The 24302-nt window shown below is 43.0% G+C and overlaps 1 protein-coding gene and 1 long non-coding RNA gene across 3 annotated transcripts in view; both read left to right on the top strand.

Annotated features, from left to right (window-relative positions):
- LOC142369300 (uncharacterized) overlaps positions 1-24302 on the top strand; it is a 63300-nt gene that overhangs the window by 20409 nt on the left and 18589 nt on the right. Inside the window, exon 2 of the mRNA XM_075451638.1 lies at positions 19393-19613. Coding sequence (XP_075307753.1) covers positions 19393-19613 — 221 coding nt within the window. The remainder of the gene's footprint in view (positions 1-19392; positions 19614-24302) is intronic.
- On the top strand, positions 8382-10591 carry LOC142369311 (uncharacterized). 2 transcript variants are annotated; one of them, XR_012767573.1, is made up of 4 exons: positions 8382-8779; positions 9590-10280; positions 10369-10410; positions 10498-10591. It is a non-coding gene; the product is annotated as an uncharacterized LOC142369311 (long non-coding RNA). The 2 variants fall into 2 exon arrangements; XR_012767572.1 differs by lacking the exon at positions 8382-8779 and having other exon boundaries at positions 9388-10280.

Here is a 24302-nt window from a genome sequence, read left to right as displayed (position 1 = left end):
AAGGTACACCCTTTCTAATTAAGATTGCTGCACCTCTTGCTTTGGAAGAAAAAGCCGAGTGATAGATCTCACCTATCCACTTTGCCCTGAGCCTGCCATGTGATTTATTATTCAGATGGGTCTCTTGTAAAAACATAATATCCGAGGCCAGTGTTTTAAGATGGGATAAAACCTTTCCTCTTTTGACTGGATTATTTACTCCACGCACATTCCAACTGGAAAAAGTGAGGTCTTTTTTTCACCTTGGTGGTATCATTCATAGTATCTTGCATATTGGTAATCAGTTTTTGTAAGGTCTTCTGTCCCCAACCCAGCTCTCCCTCCCCAAGTCAACCTGACCCACATATTAACAAAACTAAACAAAACAAAATAAACTACTCTAGCCAGTTCAAGTGAATGGCGCGAGCCTTCTTAGGGAAGCCGAAAAACAAACAAATCGATAACTAAGGTTACTTCCACACCTATTGGTGGCCTGTTAACTTCAAAAACGGCTCCCGAGCTCTGAAACTTGATAATCAAGAACTTAAAATATTAGAAAGGGAACGAGCGATCGCACAGGGGGTGTACATGTGGGCACACACACCCCCATTTATACAAGTGCATCTATCATCATGTATCACATGTACCTGGGAGACGCAGAGTAAAACACAAATGTACTCCCCAAACCTGAACATCTATTCTACAGGGTAAGAGTGGGTCACAATGGGCATCACACTTAGACATAAAGCTGAGTCTAATCACAGAACTAAATAAAATGGATAAATGAATAACGCTTATACTGAGAAAAAGGGATTGTTGTCAGATAGTAACAGTACAGTATCTAAATTATAAAGGATATGGTGTAGTATCCCACGACTTTTACACCTTGCATATTTCTTCTCACCGTCATGCAGTTGTGTGTCCATTGTATGTTTTTTGGCAGGTAACAGTTGTTGTGCTGATGTCAGCTGCCGAGGCAAACTAGCCAGTCACAGATAGAAAAGGAAAATAATTCCCAAGATCATGTTTAATCAGTCCGCTGCTGCTGTAGATGACTCTGGTCCGAAGAGTCGCCCCGCGTATTCTTCGGCTTTTTTCGGGTCTGTAAAGGATGTCTGTGTACCATTGTGTGTGACCAGGAGTCTCGCGGGGTAAAGTAGTCAATACCTGACGCCGGGCTTGTCGCGCAATAGCTCCCTGGCACGGTTGAAAAGAGCCCTTCGTTTAGCCTCGGCCGGAGGATAGTCGGGACATATTTGAATCCTCTTGTCTCTGAAGTAAAGTTGTTTCGCCGCGCTGGCTTTCCGTAGGATGTCCTCAAGCACATGATAATAGTGTAGCCTCAGGATGAAGGGCCTGGGGGGCTCTCGAGGGTCGGGGGTTCTCCGGAGGGTCCGATGCGCTCGGTCAATAAGTGGCTTTTCATCCAAAGATAGCGCATCTTTTAGCAGGTCAGCTACGAAGTCCCGCGGTCTGGGTCCTTCTACCCCCTCGGGAACTCCGATTATTCTAATGATGTGCCTCCTAGATCTGCCTTCTAGATCCTCACATTTTTCAGTCAGTTTCCCCACTTCGGAGTTCAGCCGTGTTACCTGGCGTTGGAGAGCGGTAACATCATCGGAGTGGAGTGAGGCTGATTTCTCCAGCTCTTTAATAGTCTTCTCGTGCGAGGCCGTGGCTCCTTCAAGTGTTTCAATGGATGTCTGAATTTCCTTTTTAGTTGTAGCCAGCTCCTCTCTCAATTCTGTGCAGACAGTCTGTATGCGTGCATCTATGGAGGCACATATATCGTCCTTGATCTGAGTGACTTCATTTCGTAGGTTAGCGATAGCGGCTAATATTGCACGGTTAGGTGGGTCCGCCTCGTCACTCATATCCTCAGGTATGGGTGTGTCACTCGGGTCCGAGGGCTGGTCGGGGCCTGCTTCTTGTTGGTCGTATTTCCTCGTTTTCCCCTTTTTTGACATAGTTTTGTTTACATTGGTCTTTATAATGCACTTTTGTGTGTCTTCTTACGTCGTTCCAAGGATCTTAAGAGCGGATTTGTAAAAGTTTAGTGTATTAATAAAGAAAAAGTTATCAGAGCTCGTGGGAACACGTCTTACTCCTCCATCGCTCAACAGCGCCCCCCATTAACTCATTAAGTTTGACGAAAGGGTGTTACTTTAAGTGTGTGTGGGGCGGCAGCAGGGCTTTACCACTGCTCGCCCCACCTTGTTTCAGCTCATGTGTTTTCTGCTAAACTCGACAACAGGAAATGTTTGAGGAACTCTAAGAGACAGTGGTGTCAGATAGAGATGGGCTTTAGGCCACGCCCACACAGAACCTTATCAGAAAGTAGAAATGGACTGTTCTTGTACAGCACTTTTCTGATCTTAATGACCACTCAAAGCTTCAACACTACATGCCACATTCAGCCACACTCACACAGCACATCTTAGTCTGTAACTACAGGCTTTCTACTCAGTCACACATTCATACACCCATGGATGCGTCGCTAGGCAACGTGGGGTTCAGCGTCTGCCACCTGTGGCCGGGGAAGCCGGAGTGGAACCACCAACCTCCCCATTGGCGCCTGCTCTTGCTCCTGAGCTCCAGCTGCTCTTTCTCTGCATATCAGAGAATAGCACAACCTACTGTGTTTGGTATATTACAGTTCTGTGTGAGCTCCTTCTCTAGGCCTGACCCCTCGGGTGTGTCCCAGTTTCCCTTTCCTGGGAGGTGAGCTCCTTCTCTAGGCCTGACCCCTCGGGTGTGTCCCAGTTTCCTTTCCTGGGAGGTGAGCTCCTTCTCTAGGCCTGACCCCTCGGGTGTGTCCCAGTTTCCCTTTCCTGGGAGGTTAACTCCTTCTCTAGGCCTGACCCCACGGGTGTGTCCCAGTTTCCCTTTCCAGGGAGGTGAACTCCTTCTCTAGGCCTGACCCCTCGGGTGTGTCCCAGTTTCCCTTTCCTGGGAGGTGAGCTCCTTCTCTAGGCCTGACCCCACGGGTGTGTCCCAGTTTCCCTTTCCTGGGAGGTGAGCTCCTTCTCTAGGCCTGACCCCTCGGGTGTGTCCCAGTTTCCCTTTCCTGGGAGGTGAGCTCCTTCTCTAGGCCTGACCCCTCGGGTGTATCCCAGTTTCCCTTTCCTGGGAGGTGAGCTCCTTCTCTAGGCCTGACCCCTCGGGTGTGTCCCAGTTTCCCTTTCCTGGGAGGTGAGCTCCTTCTCTAGGCCTGACCCCTCGGGTGTGTCCCAGTTTCCCTTTCCTGGGAGGTGAGCTCCTTCTCTAGGCCTGACCCCACGGGTGTGTCCCAGTTTCCCTTTCCTGGGAGGTGAGCTCCTTCTCTAGGCCTGACCCCACGGGTGTGTCCCAGTTTCCCTTTCCTGGGAGGTGAGCTCCTTCTCTAGGCCTGACCCCTCGGGTGTGTCCCAGTTTTCCTTTCCTGGGAGGTGAGCTCCTTCTCTAGGCCTTACCCCTCGGGTGTGTCCCAGTTTCCCTTTCCTGGAAGGTGAGCTCCTTCTCTAGGCCTGACCCCACGGGTGTGTCCCAGTTTCCCTTTCCTGGGAGGTGAGCTCCTTCTCTAGGCCTGACCCCTCGGGTGTGTCCCAGTTTCCCTTTACTGGGGGATGAGCTCCTTCTCTAGGCCTGACCCCTCGGGTGTGTCCCAGTTTCCCTTTCCTGGGAGGTGAGCTCCTTCTCTAGGCCTGACCCCTCGGGTGTGTCCCAGTTTCCCTTTCCTGGGAGGTGAGCTCCTTCTCTAGTCCTGACCCCTCGGGTGTGTCTCAGTTTCCCTTTCCTGGGAGGTGAGCTCCTTCTCTAGGCCTGACCCCTCAGGTGTGTCCCAGTTTCCCTTTCCAGGGGGGTTAGCTTTCACAATCTGGTGCTGCTCCATCAAGGTCTTTGTCTCAACCCCTGAGACAAGGTGCCAGGGGAGACCCCACCAGGAAGGTAACCCCCGACAACAAAGCTCTCAGGTTCCTGGGAGAACTCAAAGCCCTCCATCACGTTACGGATTCTATTCGTGTTGTGAATGATGGAATCACGGTTTACACTGAGAGCCAACAGGACAGCAGCTCTGTTGTTTAGAGCCGTGAGACGGTTGTTGGACACTTCTTGCTCTCTTAGATATATTTGGACGATGGGAGCAGTTCCTCTGCAGCAGTCAACCAAAAACTGTCCAAAGGTGGATGAGCAAAGCGTCCTGTAGCTTTAGACCTCGGTCTCGTCTTAGTTCAGTTAGCTCCTCCCAGCTGAGCTGTTAGGATCCGTAACCCAGTCGAGGCTTTTTCAGGTGCTCACCTGTTATCTATTATCCCCCAAAGTGCTGCAACACTTCATTTCAGTCATTTCAGAGGGGGAACATGTCCAGGTTGGCCCGTTCCAGGTGTTGTTTCCAAAGGTGCATCTTTGGGCAGAATCCATTGTCGGTGCTTGTGAGCGGGTTTTCATGTCGGTGTTCAGTTCATTCAGATGCTCTAAAACTCCGTCATCAATATGTCTGAAACTGTGTTCTCTGACGGAGGAACTTTAGCTGCTTGTTAAGCAGCGTTAGGCCCTAGCTTCTCATTACAAAGGCTCTGCAGGTGTAGCAGTGTAATGTTGTTACATTAGATTGTCAAGCGAGAAGCTATTCCAATAGGAAATTATGTGAGCACCGTTAGCTTTTATTTTGAAAAGACGACTGACCCTACTAACAGAGAACGGAAATATAACGTTTGACTTTGGTTCTCTAAAGGTTTGGTTATAACCAAACCAAAATCTACCACTTAAAAACGTTCCCTTTCGGTACAGTGAAACCCAAACATTCCTTGGATGTTTAAGGAACCACCCATATGAAACGTTAGCCAGTAGTTACACTGCTACCAACCAACAACGTTATGCTTAGTTGTTTTTCGGTTGTTTGCAGAACTTAAGGTTAAATGTCACAAAAATGTCACAGGCTGGCCATAATGACATTGACATTGACATTTTTCATTAATTTCTTACAATGCATGAATTGCTCATTATTAGTATTATTGCACAAAAAAGAAAATATTAAAATACAAAATGTATGATATATTTGTTTTAAAGAAGGGACACAAAGGTCACAAAGAAGTTATTGTTTCATTCCAAGTGGGCCCATTTATTGTTTGTGTGTGCGTGTGTGCGCATGCATGTGCGCGTGCATGTGCGTGTGTGTTTTGTAATGTTTACAAAAAATAAACCAAATATATTTGGTTTATTTTTTGTGGAATAATTGTTAATATTGCATACAATATTAACAATTATTCCCATTCCGGTGCACTGTGTAAGATGGTGGCCAGAGTAGGTATTAGCTGCAGATTGAAACTGTGCTGTCTACTGCCAAATTTGATCTTTTCATGAATATTTACTAAATAATGATCTCATATTTACTAGTACGACCAATGAACATTATTTTTTGCAGGTAAAAATGTATATTTTTGGAAATTGTGTGTGTGTGTGTGTTTCTGGTAGGCACGCGCTGCTATTAAAATTCCCCATAGTAAATGGCAGATTAGTTGGCCACTGCATTTTATCTTCTGCAAACATGTTTAAAGACAACATTATTGGATTTGTCCCTTCCAACAGTATTTCCCCTTATGATTGGTATGCATTCTCCTTTACTCTTGGACTGAACATACCCCTTTATTAGTGCAGCTTTCATTCATTGTTTCTCCATTCATTGTTTATAGCATATCAATTGAACCAAAGATTACATAGAAAAAGTAAAGTTGGCTACAGTAGAATAAGTTGGCCTAATCTCAACTTGTTTTAAATTCAGTTAAATGCACATACTCAAGTAAGTCAAGGGCCTACTTGATAATGAGTGCCATTGTTAGCTACTGCTTTTCAGATTCCACACATTAAATGGCTGATTAGCTGCTGCAGTTATTGACCCCCACCCATCCTGACCAATATTTAGTGGACCATTGTGACTGACTGGAAGCCAGAGTAAAGATTTTAAAGCTGCTGTGATGTGTTCAGATCGCTTAGTCCGGGTTAAAACTCCAGCAGCAGCGTTCTGGATGAGCTGCAGATGTTTAATGCTCTTTTTGGGAAGTCCAGTTAAAAGAGCGTTACAGTGATGGAGTCTGCTGGAGATGAATGCATGGATGAGTTAGCAGGAGCGGGGTACTGTGAGACAATTTTTACATGAGCTCCTCCACAAAAAAATGTGAAATTCTGTAGCCTATAAAAATTAGCATGCCTGTTTCCGATGAGCAACGGTGAAGCCATTGTGCGCATGTACAGGAATGCCAACCATTTCAGCTATGAATAGAGAAGTACTAGGTGATAATGGGGTGGGGGGTGGCTTGATTGTCACGTGTCATCTTTTTCTATGTACACCGGTGAATGTGCTACATACTCATGGATGGCAACCATTTACATGAAAGACACCTGCCTTCCGAGCGCCCATGAATAGAGAAGTGCTCGGTGATGATGAGGGGCTGTTTATAAGAATGCCTGTTTGTGTTGCATGCAAAACACCACACTTAAGACAGGCACACACATGAAACACACAGGTGTTTATATGAGATGACTGTACAGCTATTTTTTTTTAAGTCTACACAGCTGTTTATAAGAAATGACTACACAGCTGTTTATAAGAGATGAATGTATAGCTGTGTATGTGCTACACTGTGTATGTGTTACAAAAGACAGGAAACAAACTGCAGTTACTTCTGTATTAAAAATTCTGTACAGTAAATGTAAAGCTGTACACAACACTGAATGCAATGTACAAACAATTTGAAAAGCTTCCACACACACACATCTTAAGGTATCCCTGGGCTGGGCAGGACATATTTTATACACAATGATTGGTGAATTAAAAGACAAGTGGCAGTGTATACAACACAAAATGTTCAAGGGTCAAGGAACTTTGTAAGCACCCTTCTAACCCTTTTCCCCTCTGCCTCGTTACAGTCAGTCAGGTAGCTGTTTTGTGTGGGAGGCTGTACTTTTCGTGTAGCCGCAGCCTCAGGCTCAGGCTGAAGATGTTGTGGAGGACTCCACATAGCTGGGGGGCACAGGCTTGAGCACCCAGGGGCTCATCCGGGCCTGCAGACTTGCCTGAGTGGAGTCTGCTCAGCTGTCTCCTGACATGATCAGGGGTGAAAGTCAGTGTAGCGGTGAGGCGTGGAGGTGTTATGCCGGAGAGTGCAGTCAGCCTGGGAGCCGGGGGAGGAGGTCTGAGGGGGGCCATCACAGGAAGATGAGGCTGTGGGACGGGGGAGGTTCACAGAGTCTGTTGAAAAGCAGATTCATCTCGTTGGCCATGTCCACAGTGCCTTCCAATCCTCTGTTGCTGGATGGTCTGAAGCCAGTGATGGTCTTCATTCCACTCCAGACCTCTCTCATGTTGTTCTGCTGGAGTTTTGACTCCAGAATTCCTCCTGTACTTATCTTTGGCCTCTCTAATCTTCCCTCTCAGCTCCCTCTGGATCGTTCGCACCTCCTCTCTGTTGCCAGCTCTGGCTACGGCTACACGAAAACGAAACGAGGTTTTTTTTTTAAAACGGGTACGAAAATTCTTGCGACCACACGGAAACGCGCTGAGGTCCAGACGAAAACGGATGAAAACGGATGAAACGATGCAGTACACACGCCACTGTGTCACGCCACGCTGTGAGACAATAGAGAAGTGTTAAAATTGGCTCACAGCGTCAACGTATGACTGACGCAAAAACGTTTTAGCTGTAACAATGGAAACGAAACGAGGCCGTTTTCAAACTTTCCCACTCTGGAACCCGTTTTCAAAAACTATCGTTTTGGGGTAGTGGGAACGCCGGCTCCGTGTGGCCGCGACAGCGAAACGATAAGAAAAAGTATCGTTTACAGTGAAAAACGTTTTCGTGTAGCCGCAGCCTCTGAAAGCCCTCTTCTTCTTGTTCAAAGCTAAAATAATAAAGTTGTATGAAGTAAATTAAGTAGACTGCAATACAAATTAAGATGTGATGTCTCAAAGTAACCTATTACAAACTGAGTTTTAAATTCACACAAAAATAACTAGACATGATCCATTTGGCCTACTTTAATGCCTTGCCAGGGGTAGGCCTACATGAAATGGCTGGGCTATTAAGGTCATTGTGTGCATTCTGGCTTTTGGGAACTGGTTTGACTAGTTTTGTTTTAGACAAAGCAGCTACAGCAACACTTTGCAAGTCCAGCACATTGCCTTTCTATATAAAGTCCAACAGATTGCATTGCCTTGTGTGTAGCAGTGGACTGAAATTAATAATTATAATAAAAAAGAGGTATGCCTTTAAGACTTTCTCACGTGTATGTGACGTCATGGCCTGCTCAGGCCTGCGTTATGTACAATAGAAGTAAATGCTATAGTTTGGATTAAAATAAAGAGCATAAGCTTACTACAACAGCTCTGTACTTTAATGCAGAAAGCAATTTTGTGGACAGGGAACACTGCCGTCCTGCCAATAGGAAAAAAAGTGTTGCTTCCACATAAGGGATATACTCTATTTACTAGAATAAAAGGTTGTTGTTGCAAACTTTATGGCTACTGTATGTGGATAGAACATTTAAAAAAATGGTTTTATTTATCTATTTTAGTCATTTTAAAGACTTTACCATCTAAAGTTTAGATATCACAAAGACCGCCCCAGAGCCATGGCTCTGGACCGCCCTCAGTTTGAATTCCAAATAGTCTGCTGATTGGCCACCAGGTTAACTGACGTTGTGGGGGCGTGGCTGTGGGGACAGGTATGAATGGGCTGAGCACAGTGAACAGGGTCATTCCCTTTGGACGCAGCCGGGCACCTTTTGGATTCTGCTGGAGGACCTGTTATTGACTATTGAAAAGGTAACATTCATTTTTGTTGACTAGTTAAAGTTGCACTATGTAGAATGGCAGCAAAGGCGTTTTTTTTTAATCTCTTGGACTGAGCATACCACATTAGTGCAGCTTCCATTTATTGTTTCTCCATTCATTGTTTATATAGCATATTATTGAACCACAGATGAAATGGAATAAGTAAAATAGGCTACAGTAAAATAAGCTGTTGTTTTAAATTCAGTTAAATGCAGACACACTCAAGCAAGTCAAGGGCCTAATTACTTGATAATGAGTTCCATTGTTAGCTGCAGTGCCTGCATGTTTTTGTAGTCTTCCTTTAGCAACGTGCCCTATGCACCAAATCACCAAAACCCATGTTTTGGGTTCTTGATGATCTGGGGAAGTGGAAAGACAACTGGAGCATTCTTAGAAATGTGTTTATTACTAGCTTATTTAAAACAGCCTCAAAAAAAATTTGCTCAAATAAAAACACCCATTTACTGCAATTTATTATTGTAAGCTTAGTGTGTAACATTCAATTAACATGAAATTATGGTACTGCAAAGGACACTGCAAAGGATTTTGCAAAATTGTTATTTTCAAGAGGGGTTTGATGCTATCTGTTAAGCAATTGTTTTGTTACACATTTTGTTTTGCTTTCCTGCTCGATTGAATGCAATGCTACAGTCACACTGTGTGTAAATTAATGTCGGTGCTGTAATGTTGTATTTCCCTATTAATGTTGTGATGTTGTATTTTCCCTATCCCTCAATTTCCCTATTTTTCATTACACAGGTACACATTGTTTGCATTGTATTGAATGTTATTGCATTGCAGATAATGACTTCAAAGAGGCTGGCCAGACAGACTTACATAAAGGAATGGAAGAGGGCACGGCGAGAGGTGTTGAATGTGCGAGCACTGGTGCGTGCCCAGATAAATGCAGCAGATGCCGCAGACAGGGCTGAGAAGTATGCACAACGTGCAGGACGCACTTTATCAGATCAACAACCTCATGGACCTCTACACAACCCAGATATACAACCAGTGGAGATGGAAGAACAACCAGACGAGCTCATGGGAGAGCCAACAAGTTCAGTTAGCAGTTCGGAGCAGGACAGCAGCAGTGATGGATCTGCATTGGACACTGAAATGTGGGACACACCCACCAACGACGCCTACAACAAGGACAACAACCCAGAGAGCTCATTTAGGAACATGTTACAACAATGGGCCTTGAAACACCACATCCCACACTCTGCACTTGATGAACTTCTTGTCGGATTAAAACTCAATGGTCACCCAGAGCTACCCTCAACAGCCAGAACCTTGTTATCAACCCCAACAGATATCAGGTCAACAACAGTGTCAGGGATGGAGTGTGTCCACTTTGGATTGAAGAGAACCATCAAAGATCAACTCAGACACTACCCTGATGAGGTTCTGAAAGACCTAAACAGGCTAACAATTTTCTTTTCAAAAACTTCAGGAATGACCCTTGGCGAAGGCATGGCTGTCCTAATAAAGCGTAAGTACTTGATACACAATTGATGTTCACACAGCAAAAGTGTTTTGAGTGTAAAACTAAATGAATTTTATCTCAATTCCACCTTTAGTTATGAAGGAACAGAAGGCCATACAATTTCAAATAAGAAGAAGTAAGTACTACATGCACACATTTTCACATGTAACAAGTATATTAATTTAAAAAAAACTAAAATCAATTCTATAATAAATACACCTAGCAATGGAAGAGCACATGGGGCGTGTGACGCGAAGGATGGAGGCGATCGAGAGGAGGATTGACGGTTTGGAGGCTGCTGTTCTCTCCAGCCAACCTCAGCATCAGGCTCCTCAGCAGGAAGAGGTCCTGCTGAGTCAATGTAAAACAGTGGAGGAGCTGGAGGAGCTAGACAGGAGTCTGGCCCAACCAGAGACAAAGAACCAAATGGTAATTAATTGGTTATAATTATATATGAAGATGTATGCATGTAATGTGTTTAATTTGAATAATGAAAGTAGACCACATAAGCTTTTCATTTGTTTTCACTTCATTTAATTTGTTTTGTCTTTTTCTAGAAACGTTTCCTGGGAAGCCTGGGTGGGGCGAATCCGGGGGCCGCCGTTCGGCGCATGTCACGCCAGGTGGCTACAAACCAGGTCCTGGGGGAGTACAGCCTGAGGGGGAGGAGGGCAAAAAAGGCCTTCCAGGGCCTGGCCCTGTACAAAGTTGTTACCGGTAAGTTTAACAGGTATTTTTTTACAATTCAGTGTTATGCCAAGTTTGATTGAGGTTTTAAAGTGTAACTTTGTTTAAACTTTCATTTAACTTTCATTTGTAGAGGCCTGCATGCAGAAATACCCGCTAACAACGGTTGCTGACATAGAAGAGTGCATTAAGCATGCACTGAAATTTGCACCGCACAGAAGGTAAATGTAAACTTTAGTCTGTCATATCAATCTCTGAATAGTCACATTAATGAAATTAAATATTGGTACTAAGTTGGATTAAACCGTTTCGTATTCTTTTTAGGCCAGCTCCTCAAGACGGAACAGACTGAACCATATCACCATCAGCACCAGCACCCACACCCATTTTTTTATTATTGTAGTAAATTGTATTTTATTCATACTGTTTTTTTGTTTATATTTTATTATTATTGTTTTATTGTAATAAAACCATGCAAATACACCCATTTTTTATGTTTATTCTTGTATTTAACAGTATTGATTTGGTAAACATTCTCGTCCTGCAACATTTGCCATCACTGCTTAGCTCTGAAGTAAATAGTTGTCGCGCATTTTTACAAACTAGAAATATGACAACATTGTGGGAAAGAACCCAAATATGTACCATGTTACTAAAGTGCATAATAACCTTGTTACAGAGAACTGAAACGTTTTGACTTTGGTTCTCTAAAGGTTTGGTTATAACCAAACCAAAATCTACCACTTAAAAACGTTCCCTTTGGTTGTATAGGGGAACCAACACATAATAAACAAGGTTGGGGGAACCTCATGAGAACGTCTAGGGAACCAAATATCTAACCAACTACGTTGTGGGAACCATATGGGAACGGCAAGGGAACCATATGGGACCCACAAACATAACGTTCTGGGAACAAAAATAGGTGTAACCTGCTAACCAAGGGCTCACGTTCCAGGAACATTCTCGGAACGAAAAATTGTTAGTAGGGGATCCATTGCAATACAGCAGGTAACTTCCTGTGTCAAAATTATTATTTTTATTAAAATTTGTGCTGTGAATGAAAATGTGAATTATTATCGTTACTGTTGAACATTTTGAGTTCATGGACTTTTGTTTTGAGTGTCAGCTCGGGGTCAAGAAAACGAAATTAATGGATCATACTATTACAGTCCGTGAAAGGTTTTCCCACGTTCTCCGTCGCTTGTTTCTGTTCGGATTCTGTGGGAGAAGGTATGAAGTTTTGTTTCTGTGTTCTATTAAGTGTATTTTAAGCCTAATAAGTGATAGTTTTACTACTGTTCTTGTAAAATAGTGTGTTTTGGAGCACTTAAACTTTGTTAAACAGTGATAGAACTGTGTTACCAGATATTTAGCTGATCTATGCTACATGAAACATTGCTAATAAAAATGCTACATCCACGTGCTGAAAATAGTACTGTTCATGGTTAAACAGGCTCTGTGGAACACTGTTGAGTAAAGCCTGTCTCTGCTTACTATTTTCTGCTATTTGAATGCAGGAATGTGATGTTTCATTATTTTTGGTCTGGGATTATTTTGTTTAATTATTACTTTTTTTGTTATTCATGTACTGCTTAAGACTATTATACCCATTTTTGGGTTTAGTTATTAATTATTGTACTTATTTTAGAATAGAATAGAACAGAATTGCCTTTATTGTCATTATAATTTGCATTACAATGAGATTTGGTTGCAACTCCAAAGGTGCTTATAAGACATCAGAAATTATAACAAGACTAAGTAAGTTTAAATATATTTAAATAAAATGAAATAAAATGAAGGCACAGTAATAAAATATAAAATATTGCACATTTTTCCGAAATTGCACATGAGGTGTATTGCACAGTTCTCATTATTGCGTGTGGTGATGAATGAACTGTAAAGATTTGGTATCTATTTATTTCTATTGTTCAGTAAAGTGATGGCTCTTGGATAGAAGCTGTTCCTGAGCCTATTTGTCCTGGACTTGTGTGACCTGTAACGTCGTCCAGACGGTAGCAGGTCGAACAGGTAATTTCTGGGGTGGGATGTGTCTCCTATGATGCTGTCCGCTCTGCTGAGGTAGCGAGAAGTGGCAATGTCCTCCAGGCTGGGCAGGGAGCAGCCACTGATCCACTGGGCTGTGTTGATCACCCTTTGTAACGCTTTCCTGTCTGCTGCTGAGCACCCTCCGTACCATGGTGTGATGCCGTACGCGATGATGCTCTCAATGGTGGCACCAGAAGCTTTAGCTCCTGGTTGTTCCTCCTGAGAACCCTCAGGAGGAGGGTGTTATTTTACACAAGTCGCACGCTTTTCCTTTCTGTTCGGATTCTGTGGGAGAAGGCGCTGTGGAACACCGATGAGTAAAGCCTGTTTCTGCTTACTATTTTCTGCTATTTGAATGCAGGAGCATTAAAGGTGCCTTCAGATCAGCTATTGTCCGGCTGTTAATTCCCACAAGACACAACGCAGAATCAAGTACGCTACACAGGCAGGTAGTGTTCACGCCTCTGCTCCTGTGTTGCTGTTTTTATTTGCTTTGAGTTCAGCTTCCACATAGAAAACACGTAGAGGTTTTTCTCATGAAAGTTGTCTGTTTCTCAGTGTGTTGATGCAGGCAAACTAAATACTTGGTGTTCTTGTTCTGAAGTGACGGATGTTTAGTTTGGAGATGAAGTTTGAGCTGGTTTGGGACCACGTTAGACGGTTTATTTCCACACAACAAGCAAATGTTACTGTATTGCCTAAAGTTGTATTCTGAACTCTGACAGAATAGTCCTGTGGAGTTAGAAAATGTGCATGTGAAAGCACAGCTGCAGCTTCCTCCTGCAGTCTGTTCTCTGATGCTGAGACTTCTCTCTGCACAGAGCTCTGCTGTGGTTGCTGATAGTGTGACAGCAGATCTGTTTTCCACCCTGTGCTCAAAGCTGTTCTCTTGTAGAAACAGAAGCTGAAGCTTCGTGGTCGTCCACTCTCCGCTTTCAGGCTGATTCTCACCATCTATATTTGGTTATTTACTGCTCTCAGCAGAGGTGTTAAGAAGAGGAGCAAACTGTGCAAAAGTGTTGCTGTTTGTCACGTCTTCTTCATCCTGCTGCAGGAGGAAAATCTAATGTTTTCCCCAGCAACAGTGATGTTAAAGTTTTACCTGCAGGGATATAATTTGGATGTATTTCATGTTGCAGAAAGCCATCCAACTGCAGTCTACTCTGCAGTCAGTACAGACCACCTCCCTTCTGGACAAACAGTCATCAGATCCAACAGGACCAGAGGTACAGCTGCTCTTTATTCCCAACTCTGGACAGAAGCAGGTCAGCTGTTAACCCTGCTTCCAGCCTCTATGCTCAGATAACCCAACCTGACTCCAGCTCAGCATTCAGAGTTTGGGTCCTGTGCAGTGTGCTGGCAGCACTTATTGATTTCATATCTAAGTATATGTGTCTCCATGATCTCCGTGTGTATCAGCTGCTAAAACTCTGAATGGGTTATCTCTATGCTTTGGAACATTTGTACTCTTTCATCCGGCTGAAGCCCTTTTCACTGGGGAACTGAGGCCGTTCTATAAGCTTCCAAAGTGCATTTAGGCCTTTAACACGCTGCAGGTGCAGGTCCACCTCTGCCTCTGCAGCAGCACAGAGTAAAGCTGCAGCAGCTTCAGTTCACTGTTACAAACAGCTGCTTTGCTGTGGCAGTTCTTCTCTTCAGAGATCCGTTTCACGTAGCAGGTTTAGTGAAAACTCTGAGTAGGTTAACCCTGAAATGAGGGAAACCCTGAGTTTTCCGTTTCACAAAGGGAGATAACTCAACCCTGAGAAAGAGGGGTAACTCTAGCCTGTTTCACAAAGAGAGGTAACTTAACCTCACGGTCAGTTACCGGAGTAACAGACTCTCTGAACCTAACCTGGTCGGGACCAGGTTTTATTCAAGAAACCTTGAGTTTCTTTCTGTCTCCGCCCTCTTTCAGCCACACACGCCATTTGATTTCCTCATTCATTCAGTGTTCTATAAGTCCATTAGGCACAGTAGGAGGCAACTTTTTTCACCAACATGTCCTTTTGACAACGATCATGTGGATGAAGGTGCAGCATTATTGCGCAGAGAAATAAATATTCGTCGGAGATGGTTATCAGACCGCGCATAGATTTTTGCATTTACAGACAATTATCTTTTTGAGCGGGACCATCAGAATGTGTTGGGACAAAAGAAAAAAAAGACATAAAAGACAAATAAATATTTGTATGAATAGGCTTAAAAAAGACATATATAGGCCTATTATATTTTATAAAGGCACTCGTGTGTGGGGGGTGGATTCCCTCCGGGGATTCCCTCAGCTGCCACTGCCCTCCCGTTAGAGGTGGTGGCCACCACCCGTTTTATGGGCATCTGCCTTCTTTCTGTTGGCTCAGTAGAAGTCTGTGTTAGTTTAAATAGGCTTAATTATTTAACAGAACATGATATAGATGACGACTCAAAATTGTCCTTCTGAGTGACTGTGAGTGTGTATGGTTGTTTGTCTCGTTTGTCTCTATGTGGCCCTGTGATGGACTGGCGGCCTGTCCAGGGTGTACCCCGCCTCTTGCCCATTGACCGCTGGGATAGGCTCCAGCCCCCCCGCGACCCGACTGACGGATTCAGCGGTGTATAGATAATGTATGGATGGATGATATAGATGAGAAGACATAGTTTATGTGTGTGAAAACAGCATTATGTTGGGAATAAAATAACTGCACAGTCAAATAGCCACTTAATATTTATTTTACAGTGTAAAACATGATCAAAATGAGGTACCTCCATGCCGAGGTCTCACCTGTTTGAACAATGTTTTTATATTTCATCTTAAACTGCTGCCAAGAGCGCTTCTCCCCTGCGGGATTGCACCTAAATGAAATAAATGAATGGGCTACCATTCAAGCAGTTTCCCTGTAATATTATTGTGATTGCAAAGGACTACATTTAAACTTACACTTTTGCTGCTGCAGCGGTGTTCCACTTATTTCTAAAAACGTATTGAAACTCGCCGTATGAGCGCATTAAGATTTCCAATCCGAGGTTGGTGAAAAATTTAGCCCCTCCTCTTCCCCGTTGCCAAGGTGACTCGTCGAATCGGGGCTCCATTGATGCTGGCTTTTTAAAGTTGTGGTGCACGCGCTAAACTCAAGGTGAACTTACTCAGAGTTGATTAACCTCACTCAAATCAGCGTTTCTGGAACCGAAAACTCAGGGTTTTCTATCTCAGAGTAGATCAACTCAGAGATGAGGAATAGACTCAGAGTTGGTTGAACCTGCTACGTGAAACGGACCCCAGGAGGCTGAAACACACACTCCCAGCAGACTCTGGGAGCTTCTGTGCTGCTCTTCCTTCTGCTTCTTTAGGTCGGCTGTAGCAGGTTGGTCCTTTCTCTTCCTCTGCCGGCTCATGGGGAACTCAGCCGGTGTGAGGGGACGCCGGGCTTCCGTGCTCAGTCGCCACTGAATATAAGAAATCAGTTGCTGTACAGGTGCACACGCTTTCATTCCATAATAAGGTTAACAAACCTAATAATCAAATCAATAATCACATTAAAAGACAAAGAACTACACAAGCAAAACAAAAGTAGAACCAACCAAACACTGCACAGCAGAACAGTACAAACAAACTAATAAAGACAAAGCACAGCAGCAAGTGAACCACCTGAATGAGGTCGCAACACAAGCTCAGCAAGAGGCTGAAGGCAGCCATTTTGAGGCTTTATATACAGCATGGGGAGGAGCTAAAGAGGTGTTTACAGGTTGACTACCTGGGTTGTTTAAGACCTATTGACCCTTCCCAGTCGCGTGACTTTCGTAAAGCAACCGCCATTTTGGACGTATAGAAGACAACGATTTGCGAGTAACGATAGTAACAGTAACGATACAGACAGACTGAAAATTGAATAAAAGAAGAAAGAACAAGATGCAGAAAAAAAACTCCACAATCCAGCGAGGTCGGGCATTTAGTGGGCCAGCAGAGGGAGAGGTATTTGGAGAAGCTGAAAATTGGAGGTTTAGAAAACGACGTGTACTTGCTTCCACTAGGGCTGTTTACAGACGTCCGACAGCATGCCACCGCCTCGTCTTTACCCGACTTCGGCCCCCACGACCTTTATATTTATGTTGTAAAAAACCCATCGCCATACACGGGAAAGGATCTAAAGGATCTAAAGGCATACATATATATATATATGTATATATATATATGTGTCTAACACCGTAAGAATGCTCAGCCTAAACAGCATGGTCTGCTAGGTCGGGTAGCTAAGGAGCTAACTCCTAGCAAAATAATGTGTATACATCACTTCAACCTGGTCCCGTTAAAGTGATGACCTAGCGTCATTTCCACCATGACATCCAGCCAAATACCCCATCAGAAGCATCTTTAGCAATGGTCAACACTGGTCAAGATAGGGCTATCCACCGAATGGCTTATTACTGGCGCTAATGCTAAATAGATTTTATCTCATAAATTATCCGACTAATAATGCATTGATTGTTACCAAACTTCTGCCGTAGTACACATAGGCTCTTAACTCACAAAACGAGGCATTAGAAAGTTTGTAAGTTTACCGGGAGTTTATTTAAAAGAACACTTTCCAGACAGCAACAGTGCTGCTAACGCTAACGCTGCGTCGACGTCACTTCCGGTAACTCCCGGAATATGACTAATTGCATTGCTTGCACACCAAAGGCTATGTCAACTTCTGTTATCTGACATGTTATCTGTCATCTGTATTTATAGTGTTATTGTATGTGTGTTCTGTAATCCTTTTTACTGTGTGTCTTGATGTCTTTTTGTTTGTATGGACATTGAGTCTGAAGCTATAGCTTCTTGAATCTTGACACATGCCGCCTGCCATAGTTCAAGAAGTTGCAGCGCACATTTGAAAACGCGAGGCGCTAGAGAGCAAATTCATTCGACTTTGCAAAATAAAATTGCACCACTAGATGGGGGAAGAAATTACATAATGTCCCTTTAAGAAAGATACTTATTTTATTCAGTTGATTTTGTATTAAAGTGAATTCCTGAATAATAATTTGTTTTCCATGTGTTCATGTCACTCAAAAAATATGCATCTAATTCAATTCAGATTCGAGTTAAATAGTTAAAAAATCGTTTCACTCACAAAAAAAGGGGCTAAAAAATTCATCAGGCCAGGAAGGGAGAAGGTAGGGGTGGGCGATATGGAAAAAATGTTGTATCACGATTTTTTTGCATAAAATCACGATTTCGATTTTTTTATCACGATCTTCCATCCAAAAAAAAAAACAGACAAATTACAGTAGAGTTAAGTCGACATGCTGAACCACAGAAGAGCTAAGGAGTAAAAGAAAGAATTTGGCAATCAACACATTGTAATTCAACTGTAAGCCAATTCAACATGAAAAATAATGATCTAATTAATGACATCAGACATAGTGAGAGTGAAGCAACTGGAAATAGAAAAACGAACCACTGATGACGACTTGACTCCACCTGTTAGAAAGCCCATGTTGTTTGGTTATTTTCAGTTAAATACATTAATTTATATTGTGTTTTACGGTGAGTTTTCATACGTCCAACGTTCGTGAACGCACCATAGACGTTCCGATGTTCCTGAATGTACCGCACCTGTGCGTGAGACGATGTCGCTGTAAAGTTTCGTTTCTCCTCCCGATGCAGCAGTGAACAGCTTGTAATTTCCCTTTGCTGTTTTCACCTAACATTAGCCTGTACACCCTGGGTTTATTGTGTGTAAATGCCAGAAGAACCACAGCCAAATAAATCCACCACAAACTGGACATCTGTATCCGTGTCTTTTAACGGGGACACACACCATACACCAGCATTAAAAAAAAAAATTAAAAAAAATCATTGCGCTGATTGGCAAAGGCGATCTATACGGTTTCTCTAATTTGGTAGATCGCCTGCGATTCTCCACTCTTCCTCGCCAGTCACGATTTTATATCGTCAGATCGCGCACCCCTAGGAGAAGGCAATCGGGTCGGCCGGCCCTTCTAATAAGGGGTCCCTTATTTATTTTTCAGGGAGTTGGCAACCCTAATTGGGACCCTTTCCTCAAACAGGATCATCGTCTTAATGTAGTAAAATGATTTAAGTTGATGGTGTTCCACTGACTCAGATGAGATTTATGGGATATTGCACACAGTGGGTGTCGGTCAACAGAGTTGTTATTATTAAAAAAAAATTCTGAATTTGATCAAAAAGCTACAAATATTTTGAACTGTGACCTTAGTGGGTCTTTAAAGAAGCATTTTAAAGTTCACAGGGATTTAAATAAAAAGCACAGTAATGAGTTTAATGGAATGTGACTGGATGGTTAAAAACTGTGCAGAATGGTTATCAAGAGAAGAAGTAAAGTGGGTGTGGTTTAACACGCTGCACGCCACAGCTGGATCTTATCGTATGTGCTGACAGTTGCAGAGTCCATCAGTCGGACCAGAATGGAGCAGAACCAGGAGCAGAACCAGGAGCTGAACCAGGAGCAGAACCAGGAGCAGAACCAGGAGCAGAACCAGGAGCTGAACCAGGAGCAGAACCAGGAGCAGAACCAGGAGCTGAACCAGGAGCAGAACCAGGAGCAGAACCCCTCCACCAGTAACAGAGCCGGCTTATCCTCTGGGTCCACCGGGCCGCAGGTCAGTGTGGAGGAGGTTTTTATTTTATTTGTTATTTATTTGGTTAGGACTCTGCACATTAATCAACATATCAGCAAAGCATCCATGTAAATATGCCGGAGTTAGCACAGTTGCTGAATTCCATCCGTTGTCTTCAGGCAGGTATCATAAACACATACAGACAATACACCATGACAAAAAAACTAAAGAACAAACAAAGATTCACATCAAAGTTAAAGGGATAGTTCGCCTCTCCTGACATGAAGCTGTGTGACATCTTATATCAGCAACATCATTTATGAACATCTTCTTACCCCCTGCTGCGTCCTGTGAGCACAGTTCCAGCCTCGTTTTGGTGTTGATGAAAGTAGTCCGGCTAGTTTGCTAGGGTCCCGAAAATAAAGCGTTTTACTTCTCAAAACAATATGCGTTCAAAAGAGTAATACATTTGCATCACAGAATCCTCCCTCCAGAAAAAGTCAGAGCTCACATCGCTTGGCCCTATTTTCTCTCCCTTCGTATCACTGCCTGCTGTGTAAACCGTGCAGACCGAAGTGCAGCCCGAGCACTCCCCTGCTTCCGAGCAGCAAACACCGTAACAGCTGCGGCTATCGCTAGGTGGCTGTTAGCATTGATATGAAGGGAAGCAGAAATAGTGGACGTCATTGACGTATACTCCATCATACTTAGCTGCCTTCCCTCTAATTTTTCATGTGTCTGGGCAAACACACCAGCTCCCTGAGCACATTGAGGACCACTGTGAGCAGTATCAGATGTGCACGCTGTGGCCACACACCTGCATCACACCTGTTCAACACCTTGGATCATAGCCAGTTACATGGCTTATTAAAATAATCAAATCACAGCAGCAATTTTCATTGGTTTACTTTTAATTAGTGATGCTCCGATCAGCATTTTTTGGACCAATCACCAAAATCATTATCTGCCCGATTGCCGATCACGGAAGGAATCTGACATTTCCATGCCTTTCATCTAGCAGAGAGTGCACCATTTATAGAAATTAAACCGCCAGAGGTAGCTGGGGACATGTAGAACAAGAATCTGGTGGAGTTTGCAGAGAACATTTTGATTTGGTTCTAAATAAAGTTTTCAAATCTGACTATGCAGAAATGAGTTTGATTCTGAATATGCTTCAATAATTTTGTTCTATCATTTTGTTTTAATCATTAAAAAGAATGTAGTAAAAAAACAACCAAGTAATGACAGGTGTATGTATTCCAACAAATGAAAAATCAACTTCGATATAGATTTTTGAGTTTACGGGGTGCACTTGAATGCACCATAAATCCGCTCACACGCTTTACCGTACGACGCGATGTAAACGGGCACTCGATTTTCAAGTGTAGCTAGCGCGACCGTGCCTCTCCGAAGCGCAGATGGCGTGACCGCAGTAAGTTTCACATCTTTCTGACACACTTTGAAGAAATTCCAGACAGGAGAGGTCATGTTGTCGACATGCACTGTAGAGGTTTTGCCTGTTCGGTTCTGTACACACGTCATGTACCACATTAGAAAGTGGTCGCTAGTAATTTACGTCAAAAAAAAAAAAAAAAAGCTAGTAATTTACGTCACGTGATCGGTTTTTCTATCGGCATATTTTTCCGATCGCCGATCAGGTTATTTTTGGGCATTATCGGCCGATCATGATCGGCCGATCATTATCGGCCGATCATGATCGGCAGCCGATCGATCGGAGCATCACTACTTTTAATATAAGCGATTTAGCCCACTTAACACATTGACTCCCAAGTCACGTAAAACTATGTTTTTACTGCCCATGCGTTGGCTCCCACATGGTAAAAATACGTTTTTACAGGTTATTTTTTATGGATTCGGAATCTATACATTCTAATGCACATTCTGTGTGATTTTTGTAATTATGTGATGAACAGAACTGACATAGATGACAGTCAAAAACTGGTGTCATCATTCAATTCATTTTCATTTTTATTTATATAGCGCCAAATATAACAAATGTCATCTCAAGGCACTTAGATAGTAAGTCCAATTCAAGCCAATTGGAATTCAATTAATTAATAATAATCATAATTCATAAAATAATCCAATTCATTCATATAGAGCCAATTCAAAAACAATTTCCTAGTTAAGAAAACCAACAGATTGCACTGAAAACTTTTTGTTTTTCGGTCCAATCTCCCGGCCTGAGCGTGCCTGAGGCGACTGTGGAGAGAAACGACTCCCTTTTAACAGGAAGAAACCTCTGGCAGAACCAGACTCAGGAAGGGTGGCCATCCGCCTCGACCAGCTGGGGTTTGAGAAGACAGAAAGGGGGGGAGGGGGGGAGGGCCGCGGCGGCGGCGGCACTGTAACACCATTCAAAGGATATCTGTTGGAACAGGGAAACACGAGTTAATGACCACAATAATATCACATATACATAAAGAGAGTAAAGTGAGGAAAGGTGTGACAGATGAGGCCCCCCAGCAGTCTAGGCCTATAGCAGCTTAACTATGGGATGTTTCAGGATTACCTGAGCCATCCCTATTCAAGGTAAACACAAGAAACTTGTGCTAACGAAAAAATAAATAATAAAATAAAGGACCAGACTCAGTGAGTAATTCCCTATACTCCCTATATAGATCTGCTCCTCACACCGCAACAACCATCTTTTTACAGCCACAAGCTACCTCAGCCTCTCACCAACTGCACACCAGTCACAGCGGGGTGGGGATGCAAACCCTGGTTCGGGTAGGGGGAGAAATAAAAGAGGCAAGATAAGCGGGAATGGGATTCAAACCCTGGTTCGGGTAGGGGGTAATGAAAGTATAGAGGGTGCCAGAGGTGGAGGCAGGACAAGACACACTAGCAGACACACTATCAGATTCAACAGACCTAACTATAAGCTTTATAAAAAAGGAAAGTTTTAAGCCTGGTCTTAAAAGTGGAAAGGGTGTCTGCTTCCCGGACATTTACTGGCAGCTTATTCCACAATAGAGGGGCCTGATAACTGAAGGCTCTGCCTCCCATTCTACTTTTAGAAACTCTGGGAACCTCAAGTAAACCTGCAGTTTGGGAACGAAGTGCTCTGTTAGGAAAATATCTTACAATGAAAACTTTAAGATATGATGGAGCTCGGTCATTAAGAGCTTTATATGTAAGGAGAAGAATCTTAAATTCTATTCTGAATTTAACAGGGAGCTAATGAAGAGAAGCTAAAACTGGAGAAATATGATCTCTCCCGTTAGTTCTCATCAAAACTCTGGCTGCAGCATTTTGGATCAACTGAAGGCTTTTCAGAGAATATGTGGGACAGCCCAATAATAAAGAATTACAGTAGTCCAATCTTGAAGTAACAAATGCATGAATTAGTTTTTCTGCATCACTCTGAGACAAGATGTTCCTGATTTTAACAATATTACGAAGGTGAAAGAAGGCAGTCCTAGAAACCTGTTTTATATGCGAGTCAAATGATAAGTTCTGGTCAAAAATAACTCCAAGGTTCCTCACTGTAGAACTAGAAGCCAAGGAAATACCATCTAGAGTAACTATATAGCTAGACAATTTCTCCCTGAAACGCTCAGGTCCAAAGATAACGACTTCAGTTTTGTCTGAATTTAGAAGCAGACAGTTCTGAGTCATCCAGGTCTTTATGTCTTTAAGACATGCTTGTAGTCTGACCAACCTATTGGGTTCATCTGGTTTTATAGATAAGTACAGCTGAGTATCATCAGCATAGCAATGAAAATTTATGCCATGCTGTCTAATAATGTTACCTAATGGAAGCATGTATAAAGTGAAAAGAATCGATCCAAGCACAGAACCCTGGGGAACTCCATGACTTACTCTGGTGTGTGAGGAAGATTCTTAATTTACAAGAACAAACTGAAATCTATCAGATAAATATGACTTAAACCAGCCTAATGCAGTTCCTTTAATCCCAATAACATGTTCAAGTCTGTGTAATAAGATACTGTGATCGACCGTATCAAATGCAGCACTGAGATCCAACAGGACAAGCACAGACACAAGTCCGCTATCAGAGGCTAAGAGGAGATCATTGGTAACTTTCAGCATTGCAGTTTCTGTGCTATGATGCACTCTGAATCCTGACTGAAACTCTTCAAACAAATTATTTCTGTGTAAGTGATCACAAAGCTGAGCTGCAACTATTTTTTCAAGAACTTTAGACATAAAAGGGAGATTGGATATAGGTCTATAATGAGCCAACACTTCTGAATCAAGAGTAGATTTTTTTAAGTAAAGGTTTAATTACAGCAACCTTAAAAGTCTGAGGTACATATCCTGTCAACAAAGACAGATTGATCAAATCCAATATGGAAGTGTCAATTAATGGGAAAACCTCCTTGAACAGTCTGGTTGGGATTGGGTCTAAAACACAAGTTGATGGTTTAGAAGAGACTGTTGCTGTTGTTAGCTCAGAGAGATCAACTGGGCAGAAGCCGTCTAAATACAAATCAGGTTCTAAAGATACTTCTAAAGCTGCTATACTTGATGATACATCACTGATAATAGTGGGAAGGACTCCATCAATCTTCTCTCTGATAGAAACAATTTTATTAATAAAAAAGCTCATGAAATCATCACTGCTCAGAGTTAAAGGAATAACTGGCTCAGCAGAGCTCGGACTCTTAGTCAGACTGGCTACAGTGCTGAAAAGAAACCTGGGATTATTCTTATTCTCTTCTATCAATGATGAATAATAAGCAG

Source organism: Odontesthes bonariensis, chromosome 19 (assembly GCF_027942865.1).
Source record: "Odontesthes bonariensis isolate fOdoBon6 chromosome 19, fOdoBon6.hap1, whole genome shotgun sequence".
Taxonomy (NCBI): domain Eukaryota; kingdom Metazoa; phylum Chordata; class Actinopteri; order Atheriniformes; family Atherinopsidae; genus Odontesthes; species Odontesthes bonariensis.
This window is presented reverse-complemented; position numbering and strand designations above follow the sequence as displayed.